Source organism: Rhamphochromis sp. 'chilingali', assembly GCF_963969265.1.
Source record: "Rhamphochromis sp. 'chilingali' genome assembly, chromosome: 2".
Classification (NCBI taxonomy): domain Eukaryota; kingdom Metazoa; phylum Chordata; class Actinopteri; order Cichliformes; family Cichlidae; genus Rhamphochromis; species Rhamphochromis sp. 'chilingali'.
This window is the reverse complement of record NC_137930.1, coordinates 43044028-43060028: the sequence shown is the minus strand read 5'-3', so window position 1 is coordinate 43060028 and position 16001 is coordinate 43044028. Positions and strand designations below refer to the sequence as shown.

Here is a 16001-nt window from a genome sequence, read left to right as displayed (position 1 = left end):
CTCCACGGAAACAGTTGCCGTGAAGACCAGCAAAGGCAAAGGTGAGGAGATGAGGAAAACATGGCGGAAAAAAGGAAGAAAACATATAATTTTAACAGTGAATGGGAGGAAGAGTTCTTTTTTACCACTGTGAAAGATTCATGCGTGTGTCTCATTTGCGGGGCAACTGTGGCAACGGCAAAGCGGCACAACGTGGAGAGACATTTCCGAACGTGTCACACAAGCTACCATGCTAACTACCCAAAGGGCAGCACACTGCGAGCGGAAAAGGCCCGCGAATTAAAGGCAGGTTTGAGCAAACAGCAGTCTTTTTTCACGAGACCGGTGAAAAACTCTCAAAAAGCAACCGAAGCCTCATTTAGAGCTACACATTTCATGATTAAGAAAAAGAAGGCATTTTTAGACGGGGAGGTTTTCAAAGAAGCAAAGATGATAATTGCAAAACTGTGCTTAAAGACGAGAAATATGGAAACGATGTAATCTCCACTCTCTCTGATGTCCAGCTGGGGGCAACTACAATTGTTAGAAGAGTGTCGGCTATGTCCGGGAACTTGGCCAATCAGTTGGATCAGGATCTGGCAAAGTGCAGTTGGTTTAGCATCCAGTGTGACGAGTCCGTGGACAGCAGCAGTACAGCACAGCTGATGGTCTTTATCCGGATGGTATTTGATGGTTTCTCCACAAAAGAAGAACTTCTGACACTACTGCCGCTAAAGACAACTACGAAGGGAGTTGACATCTATAACGCGGTGAAGGAGTTTTTCGCGAAGAAAAAGGTACCGTTGGAAAAGCTGGTATCAGTGACTACCGACGGGGCTCCTGCTATGATCGGCCGACATACGGGATTCATCGCTCACTGTAAAGGTGACACAGAGTTCCCAAACTTCATGCATTACCACTGCATCATTCACCAGCAGGCGTTATGCGCAAAGGTGATCGGCTTCGAGCACGTCATGACTCCCGTCGTGAAGATCATAAACAGCATCCGCTCCAGAGCTAAACAGCACAGAACATTCAAGGTGCTATTGGAGGAGCTGTCAGCTGAATATGGTGACCTGCTACTACATACGGAAATCCGATGGCTCAGCAGGGGACGGATTTTGCTTCGTTTTTTGTCACTTTTGGGTGAAATCCAGGAGTTCATGCAATCCAAAGGGGAAGACACATCTCTGCTGGAGGACACTGAGTGGACACTTGACCTTGCGTTTTTAACAGACATTACTGGGAAACTGAACCATTTGAACTGTGAGCTGCAAGGCAAAGGTAAGACTGTTGCTGACATGATAAGTGCTTTAAATGGATTTAAAGCCCAGATGAGCATCTTCTCTGTGCATTTACAGAGAAAAAAGGTGCTGCACTTTCCCTCTGTGCAGATGGTGCTGAAAGACAATGCTTCTGCATCTGAGACTTTTGCCAAAGTTGCAGAAAAGTACACTCAAGTCATAAACTGACTTGGTCAAGAGTTTGAGAACAGGTTTTGTGACCTTGATCAGCTTGAGCCATGCATCTCATTCGTTTCCAATCCTTTCATGAATGTGGACACAACATGCATTGCTGAGCAACTAAGTTCAATGTTCAGCTTGGATGCTGGACAGGTGGAAATCGAAATTGTAACATTGCAAAATGACGTCCTCCTCAAAGCCTATCAGGGTGCACCAAACTTTTGGTGCCTTGTTGACACAGAAAAGTACAGTGGTGTTTGCACAGCAGCTATGAAGGTTGCCAGCCTGTTTGGTTCAACCTATCTTTGTGAATCAGCCTTTTCTGACATGAACTTCATCAAGAACAAACACAGAACACGCCTCTCCGATGCACATCTGCAAGACTCACTCAGAGTTGCAGTGTCAAGTTATACCCCAGATTACAACACACTGGTGAACAGCATGCAATGCCAGGTTTCCCACTAACAGACAAAGAAAGCCATATTAGATGTTCTCAGTGGCAATTTGCTTTAAAATGCTGCCAATTTGGTGAAAAGTTCTGTAAAATTTGAAAGTTGATTTTTTGTATGTTACATACATACAAAAATAATGTATGTCACAGTGCATGATTTGTTAAAATTTGTTAGTGGTAAGTGAAAATGTTGTAGAAGTGATCACTTCAAAATGTAAATACTTGCAGAGATATATAGAAATAAAGCGTTGCATATTGATATTTATGTTTCCTACCTTGTTTCCTACTTGCATTCAGTGTTGGGAAGGTTACTTTTAAAATGTATTCCGTTACAGAATACAGAATACATGCCCCAAAATGTATTCTGTAACGTATTCCGTTACGTTACTCAATGAGAGTAACGTATTCTGAATACTTTGGATTACTTAATATATTATCGTGCTTTTTACAACAACGTGAATGTACTATTGCTGTGTGATTTATTACTGTTACTGAAGGTCCGTGACTCCGAACTGTAGTAAAGGGACCTCTGACTAATACGGCGGGGTCCCTGTCGGCTCATAGCCGAAAAATAGCTTTACTTTGTTGTGTGGGTCAACTTTTCTTGCGAGAGACAGAGAGAGGCGTTGAAAGACTGCTCCAACGGAACTTATTGTTTTCGGAGGAAAACACGAACACGGTGTACAGTCGAGTCTTAATAGCTTACTTACAACTGGGCTCGTCAGGCACTCTTCTTGGCTGCAGTGGTTATTATTATATTTACATGCTTCCAGCTCCCGTTTTTCCTCGACGGCAACTCGTACCTTTCCACTCGCCTTTTTCTCCCTCCTCGCGCTCACAGACACATAACGTGTATGGCAGTGCATTCTCCCTGCAACACGGACTATACTGCCCATGATGCTACATTCTTTAGAGCTATGCTTGTAGCATTCTGCCTGTTAGCTTAGCACAACAACGAAAAGGCGCTCTCTCACCCAGGAAACACACAGTCGCAGAGAGAGAGAGAGCGTCGCCCTGTAACCATGGCAACCGTAACGCTGCCGCCTGGGACGAAAGAATGTAGCTGTCAAACAAACCCAAACAGTCCTGACCCGCGACAAAATGAAACAGGAAAGTACCGCAGTGTAATCCATTTATTTCAACAAAGTAACTGTATTCTGAATACCACCTTTTTAAACGGTAACTGTAACGGAATACAGTTACTCATATTTTGTATTCTAAATACGTAACGGCGGTACATGTATTCCGTTACTCCCCAACACTGCTTGCATTCTTTATAATTATGGTGAAAAATAATTAACATAATTAGTGTCCGTACATAGATGAATATCATTAATTATTAATGATAACACATAATTAAGTTAAACTGAGGAAATTTGTCATTTGAGAAGTGTGTGTCAAACTGGTAGCCCTTCACATTAATCGGTACCCAAGAAGTAGCTCTCACTTTCAAAAAGGTTGGTGACCCCTGGTCTAGAGTAACCCAGTTCTATTTGTAGTTTCCTAGAATAATTAGTGTGTACTCTTGCCGACCCCATTTACCACTGCGTTTGGTGTGTGAAAAGTGATGCAGAGTGGGGAGCATCAGCTAGAAAACAAGTAAAATGACCAGTAAAATGAACCCTGTAGTTTAACAGTTAGCTGACCGGCCACCATGCTGATTCCCATGAGGCTAAAACAATAGAGCTTTATTCTATAATAGCACAACACTGTATTAGAGTTTTCTGTGTCTGTTAGGCTGTGTTATGGGAATGTATTAAATTTGAATGAAGCATGCCAACCAATCACTTAGCCACTGTTGACAATAAAAACAACAATGCCCTATTGTGTCAGGCTGCAGTTTGTGTGTCTGTGGGTGTGTGTGTGTGTGTGTCTTTGTGTTTTTGTGTGTGCTTCTAATTTGTTTTGCTTGGCTGGTTAAATTGAAGGCGTTTGTTATTGCGCTGCCTGTAGAGTGTGTGTGTGTGTGTGTGTGTGTGTGTGTGTGTGTGTGTGTGTGTGTGTGTGTGTGTGTGTGTGTAAGACTGTTTGTTAGGGGTCTTTAAGTGTCTCAAAATGAAGTCAAGCGAAGAGAAGAGTGGAATCACAGATGCTGTCCCTCCTTTCTCTTCATTCTCTTCCTTTATTTATCCCGCCTTGCCTCAGACATTTAAGTAACGATGAATAACTCTCATTGTAAAATCTGATTGGTGCCAAGGCTGAGAGATGCCAGATTTTGGCTGGTTGTGCAGCTGAAAGAACACAGATTAAAGCTTTTGCTGACACGTTGGAGAAGTGTGTTTTATATGAGCTTATATTTAGGCTGACATTTGGAGGCCTCGAAAATGAGATTTTACTTCTTAGAGATTTATCCAGATAGAGTAAAATTCAGCGTGGTGTGTATTTTGTAACGTTCAGTTACATATTTTTATTGTCTGTAGGTTTTGTAATTTATTTTACAGACGTGCTGTACAGTAACTGTTTTGTCTTATGATTTGAGTGAATTGATTTGAAAGATAAATCAAGTAGGAACATAGAAAGAAACACTTTTAACTTTTTATAATCCGAGCACCTCAGAATCAGACGTGTAAGACACAAAGAAAAATAGTTAATTGTCTCCCATGAGGTGAGTTTGGCTCCTGTTAAATCAATCAACAGCCAAGCACAGTGGAGAATCCCCCAGGATAGCAGAGCCCTTTGTTTCCAGACTGGTTGGAGTAAGGAGGAGGCAAGAAAACTGATAATAGTGCAAGCTTGGCTCAGGCTTGAAATCTTTTTTGACAACAGACAGATTTATATTGGGCTGTGGGCTTTGGCTCCAACCCAGATACCAAATACTCCAACTTTTGTTGGTTTGTTGGATGGCTTCTTGATATAAATGTTTAAATAACGGAGGCTTTGGCAAATGTTAGATTTTCCAGATAGGACAGAAATGTCTGATGGGTATTTGTGCATAATAACTATGACTAAACAGCAGATTAGTCCTACATATGCAGGATAGAAGCCTCAAGCTTAATGCCATCTCATTGTCTTAAGATACAACTACAGCTAATATTATTAACAATATTAAACATATGTTTTTTGGATTGGGGGGGTAGGAGTTGAATTTTAAAAGTTCTTTGAATCCATTTATAAAAAGCAAAATTCTGGTATCAATTTCCTTCAAGAGTCATCTTATTTGATGTCAGCGGTTATTGTGGTAGTTTTCAATGAAACAGTGTGTAGTGTCCAAGTTAGAAGGCAGTACATAACATGCTACACAAATGACTTGAACTGGGATTTTTGCCATTGTGCTGCTTTGTCCTTGTGCATGGGCGACATGCAAGAATGTTTTGGGTTTGAACCCTGGCTGGGACTTTTTTATGCCGTTTGCATTTTCTCCCTATGGTTGCATGGGTTTACTTCAGGTACGCCGTTTATTTCAGGTTCAGCTTCCTCACACAGTCCAAAGACATACATGTTAGGTTAATTGAGGATTCTTTATTAGCCGTGGATATGAAGTAGATGGAGTGCTTATAGTATATAGAATACATTGCATTATTTCTATAATGTAATAATAAATTACTAATTACTTATTAATAACTGTCTGTCTTGTTTAGGAGCAGAGCAAGTTCTGTTGCTGGCTCGACGGACGGACCTTAGGAGGATATCACTGGACCTGCCAGATTTCACAGACATAGTACTGCAGGTAAAAAGACATAGGAAGATTGACTGCTCCTGAATTACCTGAGCTAGGGTTCCTGAGGGTCATTGCTGTTCCTCTAATTATGCAGGTTGATAACATTCGCCATGCCATAGCTATAGATTATGACCCAGTTGAAGGTTATGTCTATTGGACGGATGATGAGGTTCGGGCCATTCGACGATCCAGCATTGATGGGAGTAATGCCACGATGTTGGTTACCACGGAGATCAACCACCCAGATGGCATTGCTGTAGATTGGGTTGCCAGAAACCTGTACTGGACTGACACGGGCACTGATCGGATTGAGGTATATCTGATTTGTTACATTAGAGATTTTATTAGATTTTTCAAAATTCACTATGTAAAACTCTAAGTACAGTTTACTCTTAGGCTGCATGGTTTATATTAAAAAGAATTGAACACAAAAGTCTAACTGGGTCACTTGTAATGCCTGTCTGCATACTTTTGGATCTGTGTGAACCGATTACCAATCAGACTTTTGAAGTTTATGCCTGTGCAATTGACAAGACAGCTTCTGGTGATTATTACTCAAAAAGAAAAGACTATGAAATTTTAAACATATATGCAAACAAACCGTTTGAATAAATCTAAAAAATATGTTGCATTGTCGTGTTACATTTTTACATTGGAATGTTATGTGGTGTTGCAGGTTACCAGGCTAAATGGAACCTCTCGGAAAATTTTGATTTCTGAGAACTTGGAAGAACCCAGAGCCATTGTTCTGGACCCTGTTAATGGGTGAGTACTTCAGTTGGCTCTCCCACCTGAACACAGCTGTCATCCGACATACAAAAGTCGTCTTATCCATATATTAATCCAAATTCATGAGAGTTTATAACATGCAAATCAAAATGCAGTCCCAAGTGTTCCAAGTTGGGAAATATTGATTTTGATGTTGAAAAAAGCATATGGCCTAACAAAGAAAGAAAGAAAAAAAATGTTTTATATCATAACATTAGATTTTACAAATAATTGTCTACCGTGAGGAATGTGAAATTTCTTTTGCAAGCTTCAAAAAGAATACCTGCCTAATCTAATATTCTCCTGTCAGTGGAACTAAAATGTTTTTTTGTCTCTTGTTTATTACAGTTACATGTACTGGACTGACTGGGGTGAGCATCCGAAGATTGAGCGAGCCAATCTGGATGGAACAGCCCGGCTGGTCTTGGTCAATAGCTCTCTGGGCTGGCCCAATGGACTGGCTATAGACTATACAGCAGGAAAACTTTACTGGGGAGATGCCAAAACGGATAAGATAGAGGTACGTTCAACAGTTGTCTTTTTCCAGATGAGTGTCAAATGAAAGTAAAATTTCTAGCCTTTACAGAATTTTTGTTCTACTCCTTGTCAGTTTAATTTCAATTCAGTTCAGTTTTTTATATAGTGCCAAATCACGACAACAGTCACCTCAAGGTGCTGTATTTTGTAAGGTAAAGACTCCAACAATACAGAGAAAACCCCAACAATGAAACAAGAAATATAACAGTGTAACAAAGCAGTCCTACATATTTTTTTAATATGCACTTTGAAGAACATATCCAGTTCCAAGATTCCTCATAGTGTCAATGGAGGCATTGCCATCCAGAGTAAGTATCTGGTTGGACTGTCCTGATCAGATCAGGACAGTGCTTTAACCTCCTAAGACCCGAACTCTTTCACGACATGCATTTTTAATTTCTCTTTGATATTTGGATATATTGGGGCCCGATGAATGTAAAAACAAAGAATTACCAGATTTTTTTTTAACCTTATTTTTGTTTTTAAGAAAAATAAGAGCCGCATATGAGGATATTTGTTTAAAAGTTTGATAGAACAGGAGCAGTATAATGTCCTCGTAAGTGATATCAGGCCCATGTAGAGCAAAATTGAGTATTTTAGTCTAAATAATCCAAAATGTGATGTCCACATATGTGGACGCCAGGTCCTAGAAGGTTAAAGGTTTCACCATTCTTTTACACTTTAACTGTTTTAACTGATTATGGATTGTACCTCAGGCATGTGTGTGTATATGTACTCCTGTTGTGAAAAGATAAAAAGTGTTTCTACACTGTGGAGCAAGAATCAAGTCACCATAATGCAACCAGCAAATTTTAGTGTGATGACCACAAGAGGGTTGAATAGTAGTTCTGCTTATCAGGAGATTAATATCATAGCATGTAAGCTCCTCTGAAGTGTTGGAAACATAACTGTTAGCGGTTGTAGCAAGCCTACCAAACAGCTGAAAGCCTAACAGCACATAGCCTTTTAGCTTCTAAAAGAGAGAACGACAAAAGGCCTCGGCTAAGTGAAGAACTTCTCTAAGAACACTGGAGGAATGCTCTCACTCCCTCAGGTTCCCTCTCTTTGCTTCTCTTCTTTGCCCCCACCCCCACCCATGCCCCTCCTCTGTCTTAGTGTTTTCATCTCTTTTTGTTGAAGAAATCTGACTCCCCCTTCGCCTCCTTCTTTGTGGAAAAAACCCCTCTGAAGTTACCGCGCTGGCCCCCTCCTTTTGAAACGAGCATGTGTTCATGTGAGAAAGCGTTGACTGATGTGTTGCTTTCTCAGCACACATGCATAAAACGGCTGCTTTGTTGTGATTATGCAGATTGACTGTGCGTAGCGCCATTCAGCCACTCTGTTGAGCCATATGGTTACTACTTGTGGATATGTGTGCCTGTGTTTTTTTTTGTGTGTGTGAGTGAATGATGTGGGACTCAGAAAATGGGGAGGTGTATATAGTGGAATTTCCCCTGCTTAAGGCCCTGCGCGGTTTTTTTTTGTTTTTTTTTGAGTAACAAGTCTAGTGTCACTGCTTCATGCTGTATAGAATGAGAGAATGTCAGGGGTGTTACAGCCGGTCAAATAAGGATTGAACACGTCACCAATTTTCTAAGTCGATATATTTGTAAAAGCGCTACTGACATGAAATTCTCAGCAGATGTTGATCGCAATCCATCCAATCCATACATGCAAAGAAATCAAATGATAAATTATGTGTAATGATGAGAAATGACACAGGGAAAAATTATTCAACACACTTAATGAAATTTATTTAAACACCGTACAAAAGGCTTTGTTGGTGATGACAGCTTTAGAACGCCTCCGCACAGCCTAAACAGCCCCACACCATGATGTTCCCACCTCCAAACTTCACTGTTGATGTGGTGGTTTTGGGGTGACGTGCAGTGCCTTTTGACCTTTGACCTCCAAACACGGTGTGTTTTATGGCATCCAAAGAGTTCAGTTTTGGTCTCATCTGACCAAACTTCTCCCAGTATTTCACAGGCTTGTCTAAATGTTGTCTGCAAACTTTAAACATGATGCAACATGCTTTGGATTCTTGGATGGTGAGCGTGCATATAGGCCATGGCTCTTGAGTGCATTACTTATTGTTTTCTCTGAAACAATTGTACTTGCTGATTCCAGGTCATTCTGTAGCTCTCTACAAGTGCTCCTTGGCTCTTGGATAGCTTCTCGTAATTTTTTTCACTGCTCTGTCGGAGAACCTGGTTGTGATCGGTTTGTGGTAAAATGATCTTTCCACTTTCTGATTTTGGCCCCAGCAGTGCTCACTGTAACCTTCAGAAATTCTTGTGTGTCAAGTGCCATCTGTATGTTTTGCAACAATAAGGTTGTGTTTCTTGTGTGACACACATGACACATTTTTACAGGCCATTAGTTGGGACTGAACCAGCTGATATTAATTTGCACAAATGGCAGGATTTCTAATTACTGATGGATTTCAGCTGGTGTCATGACTTTCTCTGCTTTTTTGCACCTTTGTTTCTTCGTGTGTTCAATACTTTTCCCTGAGTCATTTTTTCATTATTACAAACAACTTAATTTATGGACATCTATGGTTTGGTTTCTTTGCATGTGTGGATTGGGTTGTAACCAACATCTGGTGAAAAGTAATGTCAATAGCACCTTTAGAAATATATTTACTTAGAAAATTGTTGACATGGTCAGTACTTATTTAACCTGCTGTATATGTGCCAAATCTCTCTGGGCTGGCCAAATGGACTGGCTATAGACTAAGCAACAGGAAAACTTTATAGGGGGAATGCCAAAATGGATAGGATAGATCTATCAGCAGTCTATATATTTCCCGATGAGTGACAAATTAAAGCAAATTTTTAGCCTTTGTGGAATTTCTGTATGCCTCCCATCTGCTGGTGTGCAACAGGTCTAACATGTTGTTGTAGTTGTTTCCCCCCCAGATGTGTGCATAAAGTGTTAGAATAGATAGAGACATGGTACATCACGCTTTCCAGTGAGGACATCATATTGAACTAGGGCTGCCACAAACGATTATTTTGATAGTCGACTAGTCACCGATTATTTTTGCGATTAGTCGACTAATCAGATCATCATCCATTGGACGTACAGCTTATTGCACCAGCAGCATCTGGTCTTATATAACTATCATTAGCTTACAGCTTGAAGTGTTTGTGCTAACTAAAAATAAAGACAAGATGGTAGTTTATTAATTTTTAATGAAATTTGCAGATTGTTTCGGTGAAGTTTAATAAACTCCTTGCTTTCTAAAATATAACAGGACACCGGAGTATATTCTCCAGCATCTCACACTTCTGATAATCAGCTGTCTGCTTGACAGTTTTAGCTGTGCAAAAACTATACCTTTAATCTCAGCCAAACCGATTTACTCAGGAACAAATAAAATACTGAAAAAAGCCAAACAATAACATTTAAGTTATCTAAGTGACTTATATATGTTTAACCTGACTAGCGAAAGACGGCGGTGGGTTTGAAAACGATTTGCCGGGAGTCCGGTGTTCTCACGGCTCTAGTTAGCCTTGCCCCCGCCTAGCTAACGAGCTAGTGGGTAACAGACGTCTCTGAAAACGTCGGAGCGCTTTTGAAAATATGTGGTGTCTTGATAAACTGAGCAGATATTTGAGGTTTACACAGCTACATTCTCGCCTGAAAATATGTTAAACGTTTATTTTGTGACCCAGAAAGAATAATAAGAGTAAAGTTAAAACTAACTAGCTGCCGCCATTGTTGACAACTGCGCTGGGCTGCGCTATGAATTCTGGGACACAGCTTCTTCTTCTTCGGGGTTTAACGGCAGCTGGCATCCTTGTACATGCAGTGCTGCCATCTTCTGTTTTAGTCCGTTATTACACTCTTAAATCCTACTACTCATTCCTGCGTCCTTTGTGATCTTACAAAGCTTCAAACGATGCGTCGACTATTAAATTAGTCGTCGACGATTTTAATAGTCGACATAATCGTGACTAGTCGACTAATCGTGGCAGCCCTATATTGAACATCTGACTGATAAATATTCTTATGTATTCCTGTCAAAGTCTTTATAATCTGGTTTTCTTATGTGTGTAGTTCAGTGTAGTGGAACTTCTAATAGCTAGATATATGCCAAAAGTTGGAATGAAAAGCTTTGGAATAAGACAGTATACGGATCGTATAAGTAAAGATTATTTTACCAGACTAAAGAAATTAAGGCTTAAAACTAGAGTGAAGTCAAATGTGCTCATCTCTACTATGTTGGGGGAAAAAATCAGATCATACCAATCAGAAAACGTTAGACAATCAGTATTTTATGTGAATGCAAGTGCAAATTAATTAATTAATTAATTACGATCAAGTGCGCTCAGGGAAACTAACCAGTCACAGAAGTGCTGATGACACATGTAAGGAAGTCGTTAAAATCACTCTTGCGTTTTCCTTTAGTGCTTCTGTTTTCCTGGCAGTTTTTTTTTTCACATCAGCATCAATGTTGGACCAGACATTTACAGTGAATGCATTGGTAGTTTTTTTTGCCTATGGAAAACACTGCTTGTGTCAAAGCTTTTGTGGTGTGGTTTGTGATTGGTATAAGCTTTGTGTCTTCTTTGGTTTTTTGTGTAGATTCTATTCATCCTGGGTCTGTCTTTATGTTTATCAGAGAAAATCCACGTGTGAGCGTCTGTGAACCATCCGATGCTCTGATGTCTCACTGTGTGCTTGATGAGACCTTGTTACTTTTCCGCTAGCTTTCTTTTGCCCCCTCTTCCCATCCCCCCCGGACGTCCATCAAGAAAAGCGACATTCTCACACCCAAAATGAAAAAGATGAGAAAAAAAATCACATTCCCAGTGCATAATTCTTCCTGAAAAAGTCAGTGGAAAGAAAGAGTGAGTAAGAGAGGACGAGAGAGGAGATAAAGGGAGTCTCTCTGCCATCTTTTCACTGGGATGTCCATGTCTAATTGTTTCACAGTGATAAATGAATAGGTTTTTTTGTGGAGGGGTTAGGAGCCTGCCTTGGATCAGAGGCCCATTAAAGTGAATGTTCTATTTATTTCTGTTTGCTCACCCCCTCGGCCTGTGAATGGATATTTAAATGAGTATTCATTAAACAGATGCCCGTCACAGCAAAACACTCATTCTAATTCTGCTTTTTTCTTGTGTTCGAAATATATATAAAAGCAGGAGCTGAAAGGTAATACTGACGACTAAATTTAATTCAAATTTGTAGCAAGTTTTTCAGTCAATGTATCATATAGTCTGTACTCCTTATTTTCAGTTTGGAGTCTGACAAATGTTGAATTATTGATGTGAAATAAGAATTATTGATGGCTAATCCAATGATGAACAGTAAAATGATCATGTTAGTGTCATTTCAGCCAGAGATTTTTAAACTTGAGCTGAAGGTACACCAAAGGGTACACCTGCACATATATCAGCCCCCAGATGTGTTCCTGTGTGATCTGACAACGCATACGTTTTTGACAGCCTCTCTGCTTCGTCTTGATCAAGCACAACCTAGCAATTATTTTGCAAGAATGTCAGTGGTCCTGTAGTAAATACTTTGCTTCCACTGCCTTATTATGCATGTTCGCACAAATCAACACAGTCTTGCTGCCTCCAGTTGAGATGCAACACACTTTTAAACAAAAAAAGTTTCTGTTTAAAGTGTTTTCTTGTTAGGTGTCTGATGTTACTTTAGCCAATATGTGCAGAAACTGTGCAAGTGCTATCCAAACTGTAAACAGAGAACGTTAACCTTCACAGTAAAATTTTGGTCTGTTGGAATAGAAAGTGCCTCAAGGCGACTTTGTTGTTATTTGACGCTGTATAAAAAACCGAATTAAACTGAAGTTTACTACTTGGGAAAGCGATCAACCAACCTTTCAGGGAATACACTCTTTTTCCTGGCAACCATAGATTGTTTGGGCGTCGCCAACCAGCCTTTAGGCCATGGACTTACTCTAATCTAGCCTGCGTGCTTGTAAGCATCACTGGTCCAGTTAAAGGCATTAGACTGGTGGTTGGTGATCTGCACTGGTGGTTAGTTAGGGGAAATGTGAATTAATAAATCATTCCCAAAGTTTTGTGCAGCTGTATGTTGCAATAATGTACGGTTGTTCCAAAATCCCACAGCATACCTGGACCCCATTTAGAAACCAGTGAACTGTAAACTTTTTGCTTGCTTGTAATTAATTAGAAAGTGCAGTATGTTCCTCTGTTATACTGGATTTTGTTGTGAAAACAAATGCTTAGTGTAAACGGAAGTGTGAACACGGTCATGTACTCCCCAGTACTTAATACTGTGTGGCCTAGGCTGTAGTAAGAAAGTACATACCAGAACAGCAGTTACCTTTCATAAGCTGGCCTTCAGTCTCAACATAGATCATTTTCTTTGTGCTACAACTTGGCATTAACAATAGCCTATTATAATCTCTTCAGTTATATTGAAAACGGTAGATCCCTCCCCAGCTCCAGGCTTTACTCTACTATGCTAAACCGCTTCCCAGCACTCATTTTTAATATATCTGTCCACCATGCTCATAGTTTGCGAAATGTCTACCATGGCACATTAGAGACCTTGTAGTTAACATGTGACCAGACACACATGCACACACACGCTCGCAAACCTTCATGTAGACTGCAAATGACTGTAGTGTGTCTAAAATAAAACCCCGTGTCTATTTCAGTTGAGGCCAGTCCAGTAATAGCACAGGCGGTGAGGAGGAGGGTTGGACACAAGTTCTAATTGCAGCCTTGTCAATTGTAGCTCTCAATTTCTGCTTATAGAAACACACACACACACACACACACACACACACACACACACACACACACACACACACACACACACACACACACACACACACACACACGTGACGTGTCACCATATTGTTAGGAGCAGGAAGGGTTTCACCTTGCCAGCAGTGTTTTCTTTGGCTGCTACAACATGCGTCAAACTCAAATCCCACTCTTCAAACCTCTTTAACTAATTATTCTGCTTGGCAACACTTTGGTGAATGGTTGATGGTTTTATATGGACCAAATTCTTTAATCTATATCATTTGTGTGTTTTACATTTAGTTAAAACATGGACATAGACTCTATTTTCACCTTTAATCTATAAAAACTAACTATAGGTTAGGATGATGACAACTGTAAGGATGGATTAAAGAAGCTGAGCTTTTAATCTGCGCTTTTTTCCGATCATCATTTCTGTTTCTGTTTCAGGTGATCAGTGTGGATGGTAGTAACAGACAGACTCTACTAGAGGACAAGCTGCCTCATATCTTTGGTTTTACTCTATTGGGGGATTATATCTACTGGACTGACTGGCAGAGACGGAGCATTGAGAGGGTCCACAAAACCACAGCTGTACGAGAGATCATTATCGATCAGCTGCCAGATTTAATGGGGCTGAAGGCAACTAAAGTGACAGAGACCTTTGGTGAGTAAGCTTATTTTCCTCTGAGTTCTGTACATGCAGCAACAAAGCGGAACTTAGAAAAAAAAAAATCAAATGGCATATAAAAAAACGTTTTTTTCTTTTAGGTACAAATGGATGTGCTGGTGATAATGGTGGATGTAGCCATCTGTGTTTCTGGCGTCAGCAGGCTGTCAGCTGTGCCTGTCCAATGGGGATGGAGCTCCTCTCAGACCTCCAGACCTGTGTGGTGCCCGAAGCCTTCCTGCTCTTCACTAATAGGTCTGTCTGCCTTTCAATCAATAGCATGAAATGCCCTGCTGCTCTTGTTATCTGTAACTGGTGCATATTACAGTCATTCTGTTATTATTATGTCAAAAACAAATGACAAAAAAAACAGGAAAAGCTCACAAACATGAATGGCATAGGGGATTAGCATTCTCCTTACCTGACTGTAGTACTTCAGTTTGGGTTTAGGCTTCAGTCCTGAGAAAGTGTCTGCTATCTCAGACATGATTTAGTCTAGTAGGTGCTTTGACTTTGCTGTGTGTCAATCTGTGTCAGTAATTCTGATTATACAAGCTTATAACAGCTGCATTTTTCATTCTTTTCTGTATTTGAAGGAAGAGATACACGTCAGTTTAAATCAATCCAGCTGTCTACACAATGGATGCAGTTTATTTTAATGCTTCAGATCTGTTTTATTCTGTTTTTATACGTCTAACTTCACTGTGTCTTGGAATGCGAGTGCTTTCAAAATGAGGGTGAACCACACTCAGTAGTGTGCCTGAATGCGCCATCTGAAGGAGGACTAAAGTGGCTACTTCTTGGCAGTCTGTGCAGACCTCATGCTACAGTATTTGGTTTCAAACAAATTCAGCTGATTTTTTTCTTTTTTCCCCTGAAGTGTCATAAGGTTTTTTTGCTGGGGGGGTTCTGAAGATTTGCTGTATTGCAGCCGTCAAATTTCTTTCATCTTTTCCTACACTGTTAAGCACTGTCCAACTGTAACCTCTTACTTTTTATAGTTTTAGTATTAACAAATGGCTCTAACACAGTGAGGCTAGAGCAGCTATCACAACATGCATGCATCAGTGGGGAGGACGTTTCACTGTATCAAATGGTAGTGGACTGTTTGGTGGCCTGAATTAGAGACGGTGAACACAATACTGAGTACTAATTTTTTATGTATCAGGGCACAATAAAAAAAATCATCTGGTCCTTACCAGGTTCTATAATTGTCTAAATGCACCCCACATTTATACTCTCGCATCTTATTATCTCGTGTTTTTGTAAATGTCACAAATGTCACAAACCTGAGAAATAGGAGTTTCATACTGTTGTAGTGCACCTTGAACAACAGTAGGACATAAGTTTGAAGTTTTATTTTGTTTCATTCTTTCGTTGTTTGATTTTTAACTTTTGTCACCTTGGACTTGACCTTGGAAGACTTTGACCTCGGGCTTGTTTCACCATCAGCCTTGAAGGTGAGAATGTAACTTGCACGGGAATTTTAGGGATTCTTTTGTGTTGTTTTCTCCTCAGGGACAACATCAGGAGTATTTCTTTAGGTACCAACAGCAATGATGTGATCATTCCTGTGACAGGAGTTAAAGAGGCCTCTGCTCTTGATGTTTACGTCTATGAAAGAAGAATATATTGGACAGACATACAGGCAAAGGTATGTTTTGCAACAGAAATGTCCTGATGTGTTAGGGTTTTTTTTGCATCAGATTAAGAGAAACTG

At 40.2% G+C, this 16001-nt stretch overlaps 1 protein-coding gene across 1 annotated transcript in view; it reads left to right on the top strand.

Annotated features, from left to right (window-relative positions):
- The window catches only part of lrp5 (low density lipoprotein receptor-related protein 5), a 53513-nt gene that overhangs the window by 24621 nt on the left and 12891 nt on the right, over positions 1-16001 (top strand). The window contains exons 8-14 of the mRNA XM_080874365.1: positions 5472-5560; positions 5646-5864; positions 6228-6316; positions 6668-6839; positions 14062-14278; positions 14383-14536; positions 15800-15935. Coding sequence (XP_080730491.1) covers positions 5472-5560; positions 5646-5864; positions 6228-6316; positions 6668-6839; positions 14062-14278; positions 14383-14536; positions 15800-15935 — 1076 coding nt within the window. The remainder of the gene's footprint in view (positions 1-5471; positions 5561-5645; positions 5865-6227; positions 6317-6667; positions 6840-14061; positions 14279-14382; positions 14537-15799; positions 15936-16001) is intronic.